The following is an 18686-nucleotide window of genomic DNA, read 5'->3' on the forward strand; positions in this document are numbered from 1 at the left end:
GCACTTACTGTATAAACATTGATTCTACTCTTGGACAACTTTAGTCTGTATGGTGAAGTAGATCTCAAAGTGAATTTAGCCAGGCCTTGCTTGAATTAGGCCATGAGGAAGGAATGCCAATATTTTGAACCCTGGATAGTTTACAACTTGGAGAGGAAGAGGGGGAATGTGTCCCCTTGTGCTGACTATCTGGAAGGTGCCATTGAAACAAAATCAATGCAAATATTTTGGAAAGATCGATGAGAGGCCTCCCAACACCGAATTCTATCGAGGATCAGAGGGATACCTATCATGCAAACACCTCACCATCACTGGGATAAAGGGGATTCTGTCTCTCATTCCTCAGCTGATTTCATTTTGAAGTTGAACAGCACCACCTGTCAAACACCAGACAGCAGAGATAGCTTCCTCTCAACCCGACTTCTTCCAAAGATCCCTCTGGAGTCAGGTAAGAGATGGGATCACTGTGAAGCAACACTTCACAACTGGGTGAAAAATGATGCCAGTTTCATCCCACATGTCACAGTGAGTCAGAGGGGTGGGTAGGGTCTGTGATGGGGACGTGGTGTTGATTGTTGGAGTTTTTCATTTCATTAATGTCTGTGATAAAATTAGTCATAAATTACTTGGAGAGATGGCTGGAGCTTATACCACAGGCAAATCACACAAAGTCACATACCTTTTTGAGGATTCTTCAAGACCAAGTACAACCGATATATAACACCAATGATTGGCAATATCTGGACAACTTTCCACAAGGCATTAATTAAAGTGTCCTTGATGGAATCACCTGCAAGTGAAAATAAATTCAAATAAGAAAAGATGTAACAATTCATCAGAGAAATGACCATAACAGCTGCACAATGTTGCAAACAACCTAACTGTTCCACTTTCATCCTGCAGGTCAGGCAGATGCCAACCTCTGCCCTGTCTTACTGACTCTAAATCAATTGACTGCACATCCTCTAAGGTGGGAAAACAAGATGCTTAACTGTTGTTCCAATCGAGAACAGACAATTCACAATCCTGATCAGCTGTCCAATCTTCCCAGGTCACCTCCTGCCAATATTCTGCACCAGCTGCTCCTTCTGGTGTTACAATGGCCCCACCGTTAGAAGTTCACTACACTGTGACCAGCACACATATGATTCAGGATTTGATTCTCCCAAAGTCCACAACAATTGGTAATGGAGTTACCCCACAATTTCACTGGAAAGTCACTGAAACTCTCAACTTCAATCACATCAGCCTCTGTCTCATTTCCCAACGATAACTGGGGTCAGACGTTAACCCATCGAGGAGAGAAAGCCTCCTTGTGAAGGGCAGGTTGATGCCCAGACAGTTGACTGACAACTGCACATCAGACTGATTGTCACCAGCTACTTTATTTCAGATATCATGGTCTGATGTTGCATCGTGCCAGGAACAGGAGAGTGTTTGACAGCTCCTTACATTAGAAACATAGAAAACCTACAGCACAGTACAGGTCCTTCAGTCCACGAAGTTGTGCCGAACATGTCCCTACCTTAGAAATTACTAGGGTTACCCATAGCCCTCTATTTTTCTGAGATCCATATACCTATCCAAAAGTCTCTTAAAAGACCCTATTGTATCTGCTTCCACCACCGTTGCCGGCTGCCCATTCCACGCACTCACCACTCTGCGTAAAAAACTTACCCCTGCTATTTCCTTTATACTTACTCCCCAGCACCTTAAATCTGTGCCCTCTTGTGGCAGCCATTTCAGCCCTGGGAAAAAGCCTCTGACTATCCACACGATCAATGCCTCTCATCATCTTATACATTCTTCATATCGTTTCAATGACGTCACACAGGAACTGAAAAATTCAGCCAACTCCTGTGAGTGGGGGCAGAGTGAACTTCTCCACGTGAGAAACAGAACCTGTAATCTCACAGCATCCTTTACCAGTCTCTGGCCAGACCATGAAGTACTTTAAGTGCAGTCACTGTTGGAGAGAATGAGACTCAGTTTGTACTGAGTAAGGCTGAACAAACAGTTATGTAAAAGCTGGCTTTGTGATGTTGGTTAACAGAACTATGTTTTCCAATACTGCGGAGAAATCCTTTGTTCTTTTGGAAATAACACGGAAGGATCATTTACACCTTCCCGAAGAAGGCTCAATGTCTCATCCAAAAGTGGAGATCTCTCAATGTGCAACACTTCAACAACACTGGTTCTGAGAATGTGGGTGATGCTGGTGAAGCCACATATATTCCCTGTCCGTTTACCCTGACAGGGGGGTGGTGAGCCTCCCACTGGAATCTCTGTTGTTCTCATGGTGATGCTGGGTCAGGATTCCAAGATACTAACCCAGTGATAATGAACTGTTGGCCTATCCATGAGCAGACACAGTGATGTCTCTGTGTATACACCATTATAATATTGTAATTAAATGATAGACTCTGAGAGTCACAGATGTCACTCTGTTACTGGGGCTACAATTACCAGCTGTGCTTTGACCAAAACCCAAAAATTCTCTTGTTTCTCACTGTTACCATCAGCTAGCAGGTACAGAAGCCTGAAGGCACACACTCAGCGATTCAGGAACAGTTTCTTCTCCTCTGCCATCCGATTCCTAAATGGACATTGAACCCATGAACAATACCTCACTTTTAAAATATATATTATTTCTGCTTTTCGCCGGATTTTTAATCTGTTCCATGTATGTATACTGTAATTTATTTACTGTTTTTTACCTTTTTTGGTATCATATTTTTGGTATCACTGAGCTGCTGCTGCTAAGTTAACAAATTTCACTACACAAGCTGGTGATAATAAACCTGATTCTGATATCACACACTTTCCTCTTGTTCCCTTGGTTCTTCTCACCTTCTTCCAAGTCTAACTAAAGCTTATCAATTAGAAACACTACCCTCCACAGATGCTGCCTGACCTGGAGAACATTCCCAGCTCAGCCAGTTTTTATTACAGCTATGCAGAACATTGGCACGGGAGTCTGCATTTAGCTCCTCAGGTCATTCAATGGGACATGTTTAACCCATGGCATAGCTCCATGTGCCCAATTGTACTGGTGGAGATTGGGACCCAAACATCCCGGGGTCCACATACAAGTCTGGGAAATCTACAGCACACTCACTTAAATGACAAAACTAAAACAGAGGTTCAGTCGATTCAATGGAGGGTGTGGGGGAGGGGGAAAGAAAAATCAGCACCAGCAGAATCAATGGTTGCTGTTGGGGTAGTTGAGATCCCTGAAAGATGAGGGTCAATAATTGTTTGCAGTGGATTCCAAGTTCAGAGCTGTGACAGTAAAACCCAGTGGTCCTGGGGGTGACCCAACATCAGGAGCTCCCAGAACAACATGACCATATTACCACTGCAGTTCCTCTACAGGACTGATCAAATGCATCTTCAGACTTTGTGGGAGGCTAGAGAAGATGGCCCTTGTGAAGATATTTATTTCATCATTAGCCAGCAGTGAAGTTCCCAAAGACTGGAAGGAGGCTAATGTCGGTCTAGTGTTTAAGAAAGGCAGCAAGGACAGGCCAGGGAACTACATCCTGGTCAGCCTGACATCAGGGCTGGGGAAGTTACAAGAAGGAAGTCTGAGGGATACAAATATCAGGATTTGATTCACCAAAATCTGATTAGGATAAGGCAGCATAGCTTTATGTATGGGGAGTCATGTTTGTTGAATCTTTCAGAGATTTTTTTTGAAGAGGTAACCAGAAGTGCAGACAGGGCAATGAATGTGAACTATTTTGACATAATCCTTCATAGGCAGGTGGTCTGGAAGGTTAGGTGCCATGGAATCCATGGGCATCCGGGTTCAGGGGAATTCAAAATTAGCTCAAAGGTAGAAAGCAGAGGGTGGTGGTTGAAGATTGTTTCTCATAATAGAAGCTGGTGACAGTCGTCGGTGTTGGGACACTTATTATTTGATATTTTTATCAGTGATTTGGATGCAAATACACAATGTTTGATCACTAAGTTTGCAGATGACAGGAAATTAGACCATAAGACTTTAAGATATAGGAGCAGATGTAAGCCATTTGGCCCATCAAGTCTGCTCCACCATTCAGTCATGGGCTGATCCAATTCTTCCAGTCATCCCCACTCCCCTGCCTTTTCCCCATGCCCTGGCCAATCAAGAACCTATTATCTCTGCCTTAAATACACCCAATGACTTGGCCTCCACAGCCGCTCGTGGCAACAAATTCCACAGATTTACCACCGTCTACTAAAGTAATTTCTCCGCATCTCAGTTCTAAAAGGATATCCTTGAATCCTGAAGTTGTGCCCTCTTGTCCTAGAACCCCCTAATATGTGAAATAACTTTACCATCTCTAATCTGTTCAGGCCTTTTAACATACAGAATGCTTCTATGAGATCCCCACTCATTCTCCTGAACTCCAGGGAATACAGTCCAACAGCAGCCAGATGTTCCTCATACAGTAACCCTTTCCTTCCTGGCATCATTCTCATGAAACTTTTCTGAACCCCTCCAATGTCAGTATATCTTTTCTAAAATAAGGAGCCCAAAACTGCACACAATACTCCAAGTGTGGGCTCACGAGTGCCTTATAGAGCCTCAACATCACATACCTGCTCTTATATTCTATCCCTCTAGAAATGAATGCTAACATTGCATTTGCCTTCTTCACCACCGACTCAACCTGGAGGTTAAACTTCAGGGTATCTTACACAAGGACTCCCAAATCCCTTTGCATCCCTGCATTTTGAATTCTCTCCCCATCCAAATAATAGTCTGCCCTTTTATTTCTTCCACCAAAGTGCATGACCATACACTTTCCAACATTGTATTTCATTTGCCACTTCTTTCCCCATTCCTCTAAACTACCTAAGTCTCTCTGCAGGCTCTCCATTTCCTCAACACTACCTGCACCTCCAGCTATGTTTGTATTATCGACAAATTTAGCCACAAATCCATGAATACCGTAGTCCAGATCATTGACATACATTGTAAAAAGCAGTGGTCCCAACACCGACCCCCATGGAACTCCACTTGTAACTGGCAGCCAGCCAGAATAGGATACCTTTATTCCCACTCTCTGTTTTCCGTCGACCAGCCAATGCTCCACCCACACTAGTAACTTCCCTGTAATTCCATGGGCTCTTATTTTGCTAAGCTGCCTCATGTGTGTCACTTTGTCAAAGGCCTTTTGAAAATCCAAGTACACCATGTCTACTGCATCTCCTTTGTCTACCCTGCTTGTAGTTTCCTCAAAGAATTGTAGTAAGTTTGTCAGGCAGGATGTTCCTTTCAGTAAACCTTGCTGGCTTTGGCCTATCTTGTCATGTGTCTCCAGGTATGCCGTAATCTCATCCTTAACTATCGATTCCAACAACTTCCCAACCACTGATGTCAGGGTAACAGGTCTATAGTTTCCTTTCTCCTGCCTCCCACCCTTCTTAAATAGCGGAGTAACATTTGCAATTTTCCCATCATCTGGTACAATGCCAGAATCTATCTATTCTTGAAAGATCATTGTTAATGCCTCCATAATCTCTCCAGCTACTTCCTTCAGAACGCGAGGGTGCATTCTATCAGGTCCAGGAGATTTATCCACCCTCAGATCATTAAGCTTCCTGAGCACCTTCTCAGCCGTAATTTTCACTGCACAAACTTCACTTCCCTGACACTCTTGAATGTCCGGTATACTGCAAACGTCTTCCACTGTGAAGACTGATGCAAAATACGTATTCAGTTCCTCTGTCATCTCTGCATCTCTCATTACAATATCTTAGGTGGTGTTGTTGATAGTGAAGGTGGTTATCGTGGGATGCAGAGGGATTTCGACCATTTAGGGAAGAGGGGTCAGAAGTGACAAATGGATTTTGAATCTAATGAAACCTTCTCCCAATCAAGAGAACTTGAGAAACTTAATACTGATCATAATCTATAGCTCTGCCTCATTCTATTAGACCACAGGATGAAGTCCATCTCGACCTGGGACTCGGCAGATGGAAGCTCTGACAATATGCTCAGTACCTCTTCCTTGGTGATCGTAATGTACCCAGTTCACAGCCCCACATGGTTCTCCCTCAGACAATGGCTCAGTATTAAAATGCTGATCTGTTCTTTCAGAACCCTCTGACTTTACATTTCACCTCCCCGTCTCTCTCAGTCTACAAGCTTTCTTGCAAAAGGATTGCAAGAGACCAACTTTGGTCCTCTGGAAGACCAGAATAGTAATCCATGTGTAAAGCCAAAAGAGACTGGGAAGATTTAGAATAGATTTTTTGCATTTGTATTTACTTGGGAGACACGGAATCTGTAGAAGTGAGGAAAATCAGCAGATAGGTTATGGATAACAGGCGAGGAGGTGTTTGCTGTCTTGAGGCAAATTAGAATGGAATAATCCCCTGACCCTGTGGCAGGCTACAGCAGAAGTCACTGGGGCACTAGCAGAGATATTTACATCATCGTTAGTGTCAGGTGAGGTACTGGAGTTTTGGGTGATCTCTAACGTTGTAACACTGTTTAAGAAATGCTGCAAAAATAAACCAGGAAGTTATAGTTCAGTGATCCTGACATCAGTAGTGGGAATATTATTGGAAGGTATTCTAAAGGACTGGATACATGAGTATTTGAAAAGACAAGGACTGATTAGGGATAGTCAACGTGGCTTCGTGCATGGTAGATACTGTCTAACAAATATTATGGAGTTTTTCAAGGAAGTTACCAGAAAAGTTGATGAAAGTAAGACAGTGGATATTATCTACATGGACTTTAGCAAGAGAATTGAAAAGGTCCCACATGGGAGATTGGTCAGGAAATTTTAGTTGCTTGGCATTTAAGATGAGGTAGTAAATTGGATTAGGCATTGGCTTGGTGGGAGAAACCGGAGAGTGATAGTAAATGCTTGCCTCTCTGACTGGAGGCCTGTGACTAGTGGACTGCCACAGCAATCTACTGGGTCCATTTTGTATGTCATCTATATCAACGATCTGGATGGTCATGTAGTTAACTGGATCAGCAAATTTGCAGGTGACACCAAGATTGTGGATGTAATGGACAGTGTGAAAGATAGAATTTATTGTGGACAGGTATGAGGTGTCGTACTTTGGAGGACCAACCAGGGTAAGGTCTTACACAGTGAATGGTAGGGCACTGAGGAGTACAGTAGAAGAAAGGGATCGAGAAATACAGGTCAAACATCCTTTGAAAGTAGTGTCACATACAGAGAGTTGTAAAGGAAGTATTTGGTATATTGGCCTCCATAAATCAAAATGTGGAGTGCAGGAGATGGGGTGTTACATTGAAGTTGTACAAGATGTTAGCGAGGCCTAATTTGGAGTATTGCATGCATTTTTGTTCACCTACCTACAGGAAAGATATAAATAATGTTGAAAGAGTACAGAGAAAATTTACAAGGATGTTGCCAGGACTGGAGGACTTGAGTTATAAGGAAACACTGAATAGCTTAGGACTTTTCCACACAGAGAGTGGTGGGTGCATGGAATGTACTGCTGGTAACGGTGGTAGAGGTGGATACAATAGGGTCTTTTAACAGACTCTTAGATAGGTACATGGAGCTTAGAAAACTAGAGGGCTATATGATAGGGTAATTCTAGGCAGTTTCTAGAGTAGGTTACATGGGCAGCACAACTTTGTGAGCCAAAGGGCCCGTAATGTGCTGTAATTTCTGTGTTCTATGTTTATTCCTTGGAATGCAGAAGATTAAGAGGAAATTTAATAGAGATATACAAAATTATGAGGGGTATAGATGGAGTAAATGCAAGCAGGCTTTTTCCACTGTGTTGGGTGGAACTACAACTAGAGGTCATGGGTTAAAGGTGAAAGGTGAAATGTTTAAGTGGAATATCAGGAGGAATTTCTTCACTCAGATCGTCACTAGAGTGTGGAATGAACTGTCTGTGCAAATGGTGCATACAAGCACGATGGCACCATTTAAGAGAAGTTTGGAAAAGTACATGGATGGGAGTGGTATGGAGGGTGCAGGTCAATGGGACTAGGCAGTTTAAATGGTTCCACATGGATTAGATGGGTCAAAGAGCCTGTGTCTGTGCTGTATTTTGTATGATTCCATGACCGTATTTTTGTATCCCTTCAATGACATAGGAAGGAAAAGCAAAGAGGTCCTGAAAAGCGAATTTAGAGAGCCAGGCAGAAAGCTGTAATGCAGGACCTCTATGTAGTAATTTCTGGATTGCTACCTGTGCCATATATCAGTGAGGTTAGAGAAAGGATGTTTTGCAAACAAATGTGTGGCTGAGAAGCTGGTGCATGGGGCAGGGCTTCAGATTCTTGGATCATTGGGATCTCTTGGGGGAGCTATGAACTGCACAAAAGGAACAGGCTGCACCTGAAACCAAGTGGGACCAATATCCTCGCAGGCAGGTTTGTTAGAGCTGTTGGGGAGCGTTTAAACTATTTGGGCAGGGAGACGGGAACTGAAATAAAGGGACTTAGTATAGGACGGATGGTAAAAAAGCAAAGATAACGTGCAGTCAGACCGTTTAGGAAGGGCAGGCAGATGATAGTACAAAATTGCAGCCAGCAAGGTGGTATCAGTGCATTCCTAAGGGTTGCAAATACGGTACTCAAAGTGTTATATCTCAATGCACAGAATATAAGAAATTAGGTGGATGATCTTGCTGCACTTTGACAGATTGTCAGGTATGATGTTGTGGCCATCACTGAATCGTGGCTGAAGAATAGTTGCAGTTGGAAGCTAAATATCCATGGCTACATGTTGTATCGTCGGGATAGAAAAGTAGGCAGAGGGGTTGGTGTAGCTCTGCTGGTAAAAAATGTTATCAAATCCTTAGAAAGATGTAACAGAAGGATCAGAAGATGTTGAATCCTTGTGGGTTGAGTTAAACTGCAAGGGTAAAATAACCCTGATGGCAGTTATATCCAGGCATCCAAACAGTAGCTGGGATGTGGACAAGGGAAACAAGGGAAAATCTGTAGATGCTGGAAATCCAAGCAACACACACAAAATACTGGAGAAACTCAGCAGGCCAGGCAGCATCTATGGAAAAGAGTAGAGTCGACATTTCAGGCCGAGACCCTTCATCAGGACTGGAAAAAAGAGAGGAGAAGTCAGAGTAGGAAAGTGAATGGAGGGGAGGAAGAAACTCAGGCGACAGGGGAAACGAGGAAGAGGAGAGGGGTGAAGTAAATAGCCAGGAAATTGATTGGTGAAAGAGATACAGGGCTGGAGAAGGGGAATCTGATATGAGAGGACAGAAGGCCATGGAAGAAAGAAAATAGGGAGGAACACCAGAGGGAAATAGAAAAACCGTGTCAAAAGAGCAACATTATGATAGTCATGGGAGATTTGAACATGAAGGTATATTGGTTATACTGGTAATGGATCTGAAAAAAGTAAATTTGGTGAACATCTGTGAGATGACTTTTTAGAGCAGTTTGTCATTAAGCCTATCAAGGGTTCATCTATACTAGACTGGGTGTTTCGTAATGAGCTGGAGGCAATTAGGGAGCTAAAGGTAAAGGAACCCTTAGGAGGCAGTGATCACAATATGATTGAGTTAAACTTGAAATTTGATAGGGAGAAAAGTCAGATGTAGCAGTATTTTAGAGCCATAGAACAATATAGCACAGAAACAGGCCTTCTGGCCCTTCTTGGCTGTGCTGAACCATTTTTCTGCCTAGACCCACTGACCTGCACCTGGACCATATCCCTCCATACACCTCTCATCCATGTACCTGTCCAAGTTTTTCCTAAATGTTAAAAGTGAGCCCGCATTTACCACTTCATCTGGCAGCTCATTCCACACTCCCACCACTCTCTGTGTGAAGAAGCCCCCCCCACTAATGTTCCCTTTAAACTTTTCCCCCTTCACCCTTAACCCATGTCCTCTGGCTTTTTTCTCCCCGTGCCTCAGTGGAAAAAGCCTGCTTGCATTCACTCTATCTATACCCATCATAATTTTATATACCTCTATCAAATCTCCCCTCATTCTTCTACACTCCAGGGAATAAAGTCCTAACCTACTCAACCTTTCTCTGTAACCCAGTTTCTCAAGTCCTGGCAACATCCTTGTAAACCTTCTCTGCACTCTTTCAACCTTACTAATATCCTTCCTGTAATTTGGTGACCAAAACTGCACACCAATACTCCAAATTCGGCCTCACCAATGCCTTATACAACTTCACCATTACATTCCGACTCTTATACTCAATACTTTAATTTACAAAGACCAATGAACCAAAAGCTCTCCTTACGACCCTATATACCTGTGATGCCACTTTCAGGGAATTTTGTATCTGTATTCCCAGATCCCTCTGTTCTACTGCACTCCTCAGTGCCCTACCATTTACCTTGCATGTTCTACCTTGGTTTGTCCTTCCAAAGTGCAATGCTTTACGCTTGTCTGTATTAAACTCCACCTGCCATTTTTCAGCCCATTTTTCCAGCTGGTCCAAATCCCTCGGCAAGCTTTGAAAACCTTCCTCACTGTCCACTACACCTCCAATCTTTGTATCATCAGCAAATTTGCCGATCCAATTTACCACATTATCATCCAGATCATTGATATAGATGACAAATAACAATGGACCCAGCACTGATCCCTGTGGCACACCACTAGTCACAGGCCTCCACTCAGAGAAGCAATCCTCCACTACCACTCTTTGGCTTCTTCCATTGAGCCAATGTCTAATCCAATTTACTACCTCTCCATGTATACCTAGCGACTGAATCTTCCTAACTAACCTCCCATGCGGGACCTTGTCAAAGGCCTTACTGAAGTCCATGGAGACAACATCCACTGCCTTCCCTTCATCCACTTTCCTGGTAACCTCCTCGAAAAACTCTAATAGATTTGTTAAACATGACCTACCACACACAAAGCCATGCTGACTCTCTCTAATAAGTCCCTCTATCCAAATACTTGTAGATCCTATCTCTTAGTACTCCTTCCAATAATTTACCTACTACCGGCGTCAAACTTACTGGTCTATTATTTCCCAGATCACTTTTAGCTTTTTTTAAACAACAGAACAACATGAGCTATCTTCCAATCTCCGGCACCTCCCCCGTAGATACCGACATTTTAAATATATCTGCCAGGGCCCCTACAATTTCAACACTAGTCTCCTTCAAGATCCAAGGGAATACCCTGTCAGGTCCTGGTGATTTATCTACTCTGATTTGCCTCAAGATAGCAAGCACCTCCTCCTCCTCGATCTGTATAGGTTCCATGACCTCACTACTTGTTTGCCTAATTTCCATTGACTCCATGTCAGTTTCCTTAGTAAATACAGATGCAAAAAATCCATTGAAGATCTCCCCCATTTCTTTTGGTTCCATACATAGCCAACCACTCTGATCTTCAAGAGGACCAATTTTATCCCTTACTATCCTTTTGCTTTTAATATACCTGTAGAAGCTCTTTGGATTATTCTTCACCTTGACTGCCAAAGCAACCTCATGTCTTCTTCAAGTCCTCCTGATTTCCTTCTTAAGTTTTTTTTGCACTTTTTATTCTCCTCAAGCAACTTATTTGCTCCCTGTTTCCTATACATGTCATACATCTCTCTCTTCTTCTTAATCAGAGTTCCAATATCCCCTGAGAACCAAGGTTCCTTATTCTTATTCACTTTGCCTTTAATCCTGACAGGAACGTACAAACTCTGCACTCTCAAAATTTCTCCTTTGAAGGCCTCTCGCTTATCAATTACATCTTTGCCAGAGAACAACCTGTCCCAATCCACGCTTTTTAGATCCTTTCTCATTTCTTCAAATTTAGCCTTTTTCCAGTTTAGAACCTCAACCCAAGGTCCAGATCTATCTTTATCCAGGTGAATAAAATAAATTATAGTGGTATGAGAGAGTTGTCCAAAGTAAATTGGAAGGAGATGCTGGCAGGGATGACAGCAAAGCAGTAATGGCTTAAGTTTCTGGGAGAACAATCTAATTCTGCTCCTGTGCCTTATGGTTTCATTCTGTTACCAGAGACAACCTGATCTTATCATTTTGTGCTTTGAGCAGTCTTGTTCCTTATCTTGAAATTCCCCAACTAGAGCTTTGTATCCCTTCATAATTGATTAAGCTTTACTTTAATACACAACTCTCTGACAAAACCTGGGGTCATCTGTCTTTTTTCCTGATTTCTGTCTCTCAGAGACAGACTTCATTTGGTAATTTATCTATAAATCAGCAGAGAACATTTACACTGCAAATGCCAGTAGCTATTGGTACTATTCTTGTGAAATATTGTCACTATTCTCATCGGCTGCGTAAGTCTAGGGAAGACAATCTCCGGCCCTGTGAAACATGTGAGACTGAAGTGTGAGCCCGACCCCAAAACCTCCTGTTTGTGTGGATGCTGTGCAATTCGTTACCCTGTTACAAATCAGTACCGCGAAATAACAGACAGTACACTACATACAATTAAATGATTTAGCTTTATAATTCTTAATTTGACTAAAGGGTTAGTAAAGAAAAAGCATAAAAAAGGGCCCATTTTAGTGAAACAGTCTAATGTGCACAAGTTGGAGTTCATGGCTTCTCCTTCACCGATCCTCCTTCAATCTCCCCGGGCTTCGTCGAACCATGGTCCCACTCTGGGTCGAGTCCTACGACCTCTTCTCTCTGGTGTCTTAGACCATAAGACCATAAGACAAAGGAGCAGAAGTCGGCCGTTTGGCCCACAAGTCTGCTTCGCCATTTTATCATGAGCTGATCCATTCTCCCATTTAGTCACGCTCCCCCGCCTTCTCACCATAACCTTTGATGCCCTGGCTACTCAGATACTTATCAATCTCGCCTTAAGTACACCCAATGACTTGGCCTCCACTGCTGCCCATGGCAACAAATTCCATAGATTCACCACCCTCTGACCAAAAAAATTTCTTCGCATTTCTGTTCTGAATGGGCGCCCTTCAATCCTTAAGTCATGCCCTCTCGTACTAGACTCCCCCATCATGGGAAACAACTTTGCCACATCCACTCTGTCCATGCCTTTCAACATTCGAAATGTTTCTATGAGGTCTCCCCTCATTTTTCTAAACTCCAAGGAATACAGTCCAAGAGCGGACAAACGTTCCCCATATGTTAACCCTCTCATTCCCGGAATCATTCTAGTGAATCTTCTCTGTACCCTCTCCAACGTCAGCACATCCTTTCTTAAATAAGGAGACCAAAACTGCCCACAGTACTCCAAGTGAGGTCTCACCAGCGCCTTATAGAGCCTCAACACCACATTCCTGCTCCTATACTCTATTCCTCTAGAAATGAATGCCAACATTGCATTTGCCTTCTTCACTACCGACTCAACCTGGAGGTTAACCTTAAGAGTATCCTGTACGAGGACTCCCAAGTCCCATTCCATCTCAGAACTTTGAATTCTTTCCCCATTTAAATAATAGTCTGCCTATTTATTTCTTCTGCTAAAGTGCATAACCATACACTTTCCAACATTGTAAACAACAGGAATTCTGCAGATGCTGGAAATTCAAGCAACACACACAAAAGTTGCTGGTGAACGCAGCAGGCCAGGCAGCATCTCTAGGAAGAGGTGCAGTCAACGTTTCAGGCCGAGACCCTTCGTCAGGACTAACTGAAGGAAGAGTGAGTAAGGGATTTGAAAGTTGGAGGGGGAAGGGGAGATCCAAAATGATAGAAGATAGGAGGCCCCACTGATCTCCCTCCTGGCACTTGTCCGTGTAAGCGGAACAAGTGCTACACATGCCATTACACTTCCTCCCTTACCACCATTCAGTGCCCCAAACAGTTCTTCCAGGTGAGGCAACACTTCACCTGTGAGTCGACTGGGGTGATATACTGTGTCCGGTGCTCCCGATGTGGCCTTTTATATATTGGCGAGACCCGACGCACACTGGGAGACCGCTTTGCTGAACATCTACGCTCTGTCCGCCAGAGAAAGCAGGATCTCCCAGTGGCCACACATTTTAATTCCACATCCCATTCCCATTCTGACATGTCTATCCACGGCCTCCTCTACTGTAAAGATGAAGCCACACTCAAGTTGGAGGAACAACACCTTATATTCCACCTGGGTAGCCTCCAACCTGATGGCATGAACATTCACTTCTCTAACTTCTGCTAATGCCCCACCTCCCCCTCGTACCCCATCTGTTACTTATTTTTATACACACATTCTCTCTCTCACTCTCCTTTTTCTCCCTCTGTCCCTCTGAATATACCCCTTGCCCATCCTCTGGGCCCCCCCCCCCCCACGTGTCTTTCTTCCCGGACCTCCTGTCCCATGATCCTCTCGTATCCCTTTTGCCTATCACCTGTCCAGCTCTTGGCTCCATCCCTCCCCCTCCTGTCTTCTCCTATCATTTTGGATCTCCCCCTCCCCCTCCAACTTTCAAATCCCTTACTCACTCTTCCTTCAGTTAGTCCTGACGAAGGGTCTCGGCCTGAAACGTCGACTGCACCTCTTCCTAGAGATGCTGCCTGGCCTGCTGCGTTCACCAGCAACTTTTGTGTGTGTTGTTCCAACATTGTATTTCATTTGCCACTTCTTTGCCCATTCTTCCAATCTATCCAAGTCTCTCTGCAGACTCTCCGTTTCCTCAGCACTACCAGCCCCTCCACCTACCTTCGTATTGTCAGCAAACTTAGCCACAAAGCCATCTATTCCATAATCCAAATCGTTGATGTACAATGTAAAAAGAAGCGGCCCCAACATTGACCCCTGTGGAACACCACTTGTAACCCGCAGCCAACCAGAATAGGATCCCTTTATTCCCACTCTCTGTTTCCTGCCAATCAGCCAATGCTCTATCCACGTATATAACTTTCCCGTAATTCCATGGGCTCTTATCTTGTTAAGTAGCCTCATGTGTGGCACCTTGTCAAAGGCCTTCTGAAAATCCAAACATACAACATCTCCCTCGTCTACCCTACTGGTAGTTTCACCCAAAAATTGTAATAAGTTTGTCAGGCAGGATTTTCCTTTAAGGAATCCATGCTGAGTTCTGCCTATCTTGTCATATGCCTCCAGGTAACCTCATCCTTGACAATCGACTCCAACAATCGACTCTAACAACTTCCCAACCACCGATGTCAAGCTAACAGGTCTAAAGTTTCCTTTTTGCTTCTATGTCCCATTCTTAAATAGCGGAGTGACATTTGCAATCTTCCATTCCTCTGGAACCATGCCAGAATCTATTGACTTTTGAAAGATCATCGCTAATGCCTCCGCAATCTCCACAGCTACTTCCTTCAGAACACGCGGGTGTATTCCACCTGGTCTGGGAGATTTATCTAACTTTAGACTATTCAGCTTCCTGAGTACTTTCTCTGCTGTAATTGTGACTGCACACACTTCTCTTCCCTGCCACCCTTGAGTGTCTGGTATACTGATGTCTTCCTCAGTGAAGACTGATGCAAAATACTCGTTCAGTTCCTCTGTCATTTCCTTATCTCCCATTACAATTTCTCCAGCATCATTTTCTATCGGTCCTATATCTACTCTCACCTGTCTTTTACTTTTTATATACTTGAAAAAGCTTTTAATATCCTCTTTGATATTATTTGCTAGCTTCCTTTCATAGTTAATCTTTTCCCTCTTAATGACTTTCTTAGTTTCCTTTTGTAAGCTTTTAAAAACTTCCCAATCCTCTGACTTCCCACTAATTTTTGCTTCCTTGTATGCCCTCTCCTTTGCTTTAACTTTGGCTTTGACTTCTCTTGTCAACTACGGTTGCATCCTTTTTCCATTCGAAAATTTCTTCTTTTCTGGAATATACCTGTCTTGCACCTTCCTCACTTCTCGCATAAACTCCAGCCACTGCTGCTCTGCCGTCTTTCCCGCCAGTGTCCCTTTCCAGTCAACTCTGGCCAGTTCCTCTCTCATGCCACTGTAATTTCCTTTACTCCACTGAAATACTTCTCCTTTCATCTCCCGCCGAACAAAAGACCCAGCTCACACCAGTGTCAGGTACACAACACAAAAAACATACTCCCTTCATTGGGCTGCTCACATTCCAAAGCACCCGTTAACTCTAACCATAACCCAAACACAGCTTCTGTGGAAAGACCATTACATTAGCAGTGAACCTTGTCCCAGGGTGTTACACTCTCCCCCCCACCGAAATTAGTCATGTCCTCATGACAGTGAGATAATTTTCCACCCCTTCATACAAAGCACAAAGTCCAACCCAGGTGTAAGTGGCAGTGATATGGCTCACCAAGGCGATAGGTGCCACACTCTGTTCCCCCGGTGCTACATCGGCCAGCCTATCTGGTGTGGGGGGGGGGGTCTCCTGATGCTTTGTGACCTCCTTACCCCGTCATCTACTTCTTCAGGTTCAGATACTCCTTGAGATACTCCTGGCCTACCTGGCAAGGCCTCCTCCAGTCTATCACTTGTGCCCTCTTCCAACTCGGACCCCTCAACCATGCTGAGCCCTGCTTCATCCCCTTCATGGGCCCGCTGAAACCCAGTCTGTCCACAGATAGTCCCCCCGATTTCACCTGACTCAGCGTGAGAAGGGTTGGGAATCTCTTCCTCAATCAGTGGGGAGTTAGCAAAAGGCAGCATATGCCACACCCCCATTTCCTCACCCTCCGTATCAGTATTCCATTCAGGGGTGGGGGCCAGTCTAACCTCACCTGCTGTTGGTCCTTCAGTCACCCTGCGATACCGCAGAGTCCTCTTACAAGGTGTAGGCTCCAGGTCAGGCTCTGGGTCAACCTGCATCTCTTTTCCCAGAGGCAGAAGGTGGTTCTGATAGAGAATCTTAACAGGCCCATTCCCATCCTCTGGTTTCACCCGGAAAACTGGAACATTTGGCATCTGACTCTCCACTACATAGGGCATGGCCGTCCAGTGGTCAGCCAACTTATGCTTCCCAGTTAGCCCCAAATTCCTTATGAAGACTCGGTCTCCCGGCATGAGTTGGGAGAACCTCACCTTTTGGTCATACCTCCTCTTATTTCCTTGATTCTGCTTGGCAGCCCTGACCTCAGCTAATTCACAAGCCTTTTTTCACATCCCTACTCGTATGAGACACAAATGTCTTCAATGGTATGTCTTCCTCACCGGTCTCAAAACAAAGATCTCCTCGTGCCCAAACATCAGATAATATGTCAAGTACCCGGTAGCTTTATACCGTGTACCGTAGTAGCAGTGGACCAGATGTTCAATATGTCAACTCTACTTGTTCTTCTTGCTGGTATGTTTGGCATCAAGGTTCGGAGCATGTCTAGCAAGGTCCAATTAAACCTCTCAGGCTGGGCACCACCCTGCCAATGATGGGGCATGATCCTCGACTTCTCGACTCCAAGCGTGTTCAGTAACTGATGTATGAGCCTACTCTCGAAATCCCGTCCCTGATCACATGTATCCACATGGGAAGGCCATAATAAATGAAATACTTCTCCTACCATAGACGCCCTCTGATCCTTGGTGGGGAAAACTTGCACATATCTGGTGTAATGACCAAGACATTCGCCATGTTGCTGGCAACAGCCTCTATTGACAGGAGATCCATACACACCAGATCAAGGGGCTCTGCACTCTGCAAGTGGGACAACGGAGTGGCCTTTGTAGGCAGTGTCTTCCTCCGTATGGATCGAATGCACAACTTCCAGTACTCTTCGACCTCCGGCTTCATTCAGTGCCAGTAGAACCGATGTCTGAGCAATCCATCGGTCTTTTCAACCCCCAAATGGCCAGAATCGTCATGAAGTGATTTCAACACAATCCTCCAATACTTCTCAGGCAGAACCAGCTGGGAACACCGAGGTCAGTCCGGAGGTGACGTGACCTGGTATAGGATCCAGTTCTTCAACTCCAATCTGGGCCATTCTCTCAGTAGTGGAGGCACCGCAGTGTGTTTCATCTTCTCCACTTGGGCCGGGTCTCCCGTTTCGACCGCTGACCAAATGGTACCGATGCCCGAGTCATCTCACTGAGCAGCTGCCACTTCCCCAAGACTCAATTCCGGTAACTGGTTTGTCTTCAGAGCAGTCAGGTTACAGTAAACTTGTGGAATGGTGTCATCAGAAGCTCCCAGTTGATCCACCACTCAATCCTGCCCTTACCTTCTCTCTATCTTCACTGCGATGGCAAACTGACACATGGCTTAACTCCCGGGATGCTCTCTCACTCTGTGTCCCTGTCCAGCCCATCGTGCACATGTCGGACAAAGAATCAGCATCAATGTTCCTGATTTCCAGCTGGTACTTCAGGCTGAAATCATATGCAGACAACACCTCCAACCACCGATGGACTGTGGCATCCAATTTCATCGAGGTCAGGATATAAGTTAAAGGATTGTTGTCCATCCTTACCTCTGAGGTGGTCACTCAACTTATCCACCACAGCCTATTTCAATGCCAGGAACTCCAACATGTGCATGGAATAGTTTTTCACAGAGGGCAATAGATTCAGGCTGACAAATGCAACAGGTCTCAACCCTGTGCCCTGATCCTGATACAGGACACCTCTTAAGCACTCTCTGCTGGCATCCGTATGAAGGACATACACCAATCGGAGGTCTGCAAAAGCCAGCACATGTGCTTGTATCAGTACCTCCTTCAGCAACTGAAAGGCCTCTTCACATTTCATATCCCACCTTGCTCCAAAAGGCTCTGAAGGGCTAAAATACCCTTTACCCTCCTCTCCTTTTGTTGTCCTCCTTTTCTTCCCCAAGGGAGGGTAACCACGCAGAAGATGATTTAAAGGGTGACTTACTTTCGCGTCGC

General features: G+C 44.5%; 1 protein-coding gene across 1 annotated transcript in view; it reads right to left on the reverse strand.

Moving 5' to 3' along the window:
* The window catches only part of LOC140198439 (uncharacterized), a 163841-nt gene that overhangs the window by 67032 nt on the left and 78123 nt on the right, over positions 1 to 18686 (reverse strand). Inside the window, exon 11 of the mRNA XM_072259529.1 lies at positions 680 to 790. Coding sequence (XP_072115630.1) covers positions 680 to 790 — 111 coding nt within the window. The remainder of the gene's footprint in view (positions 1 to 679; positions 791 to 18686) is intronic.

The sequence above is a fragment of the Mobula birostris genome, chromosome 5 (genome assembly GCF_030028105.1).
Source record: "Mobula birostris isolate sMobBir1 chromosome 5, sMobBir1.hap1, whole genome shotgun sequence".
In the NCBI taxonomy this organism is placed as follows: Eukaryota; Metazoa; Chordata; class Chondrichthyes; order Myliobatiformes; family Myliobatidae; genus Mobula; species Mobula birostris.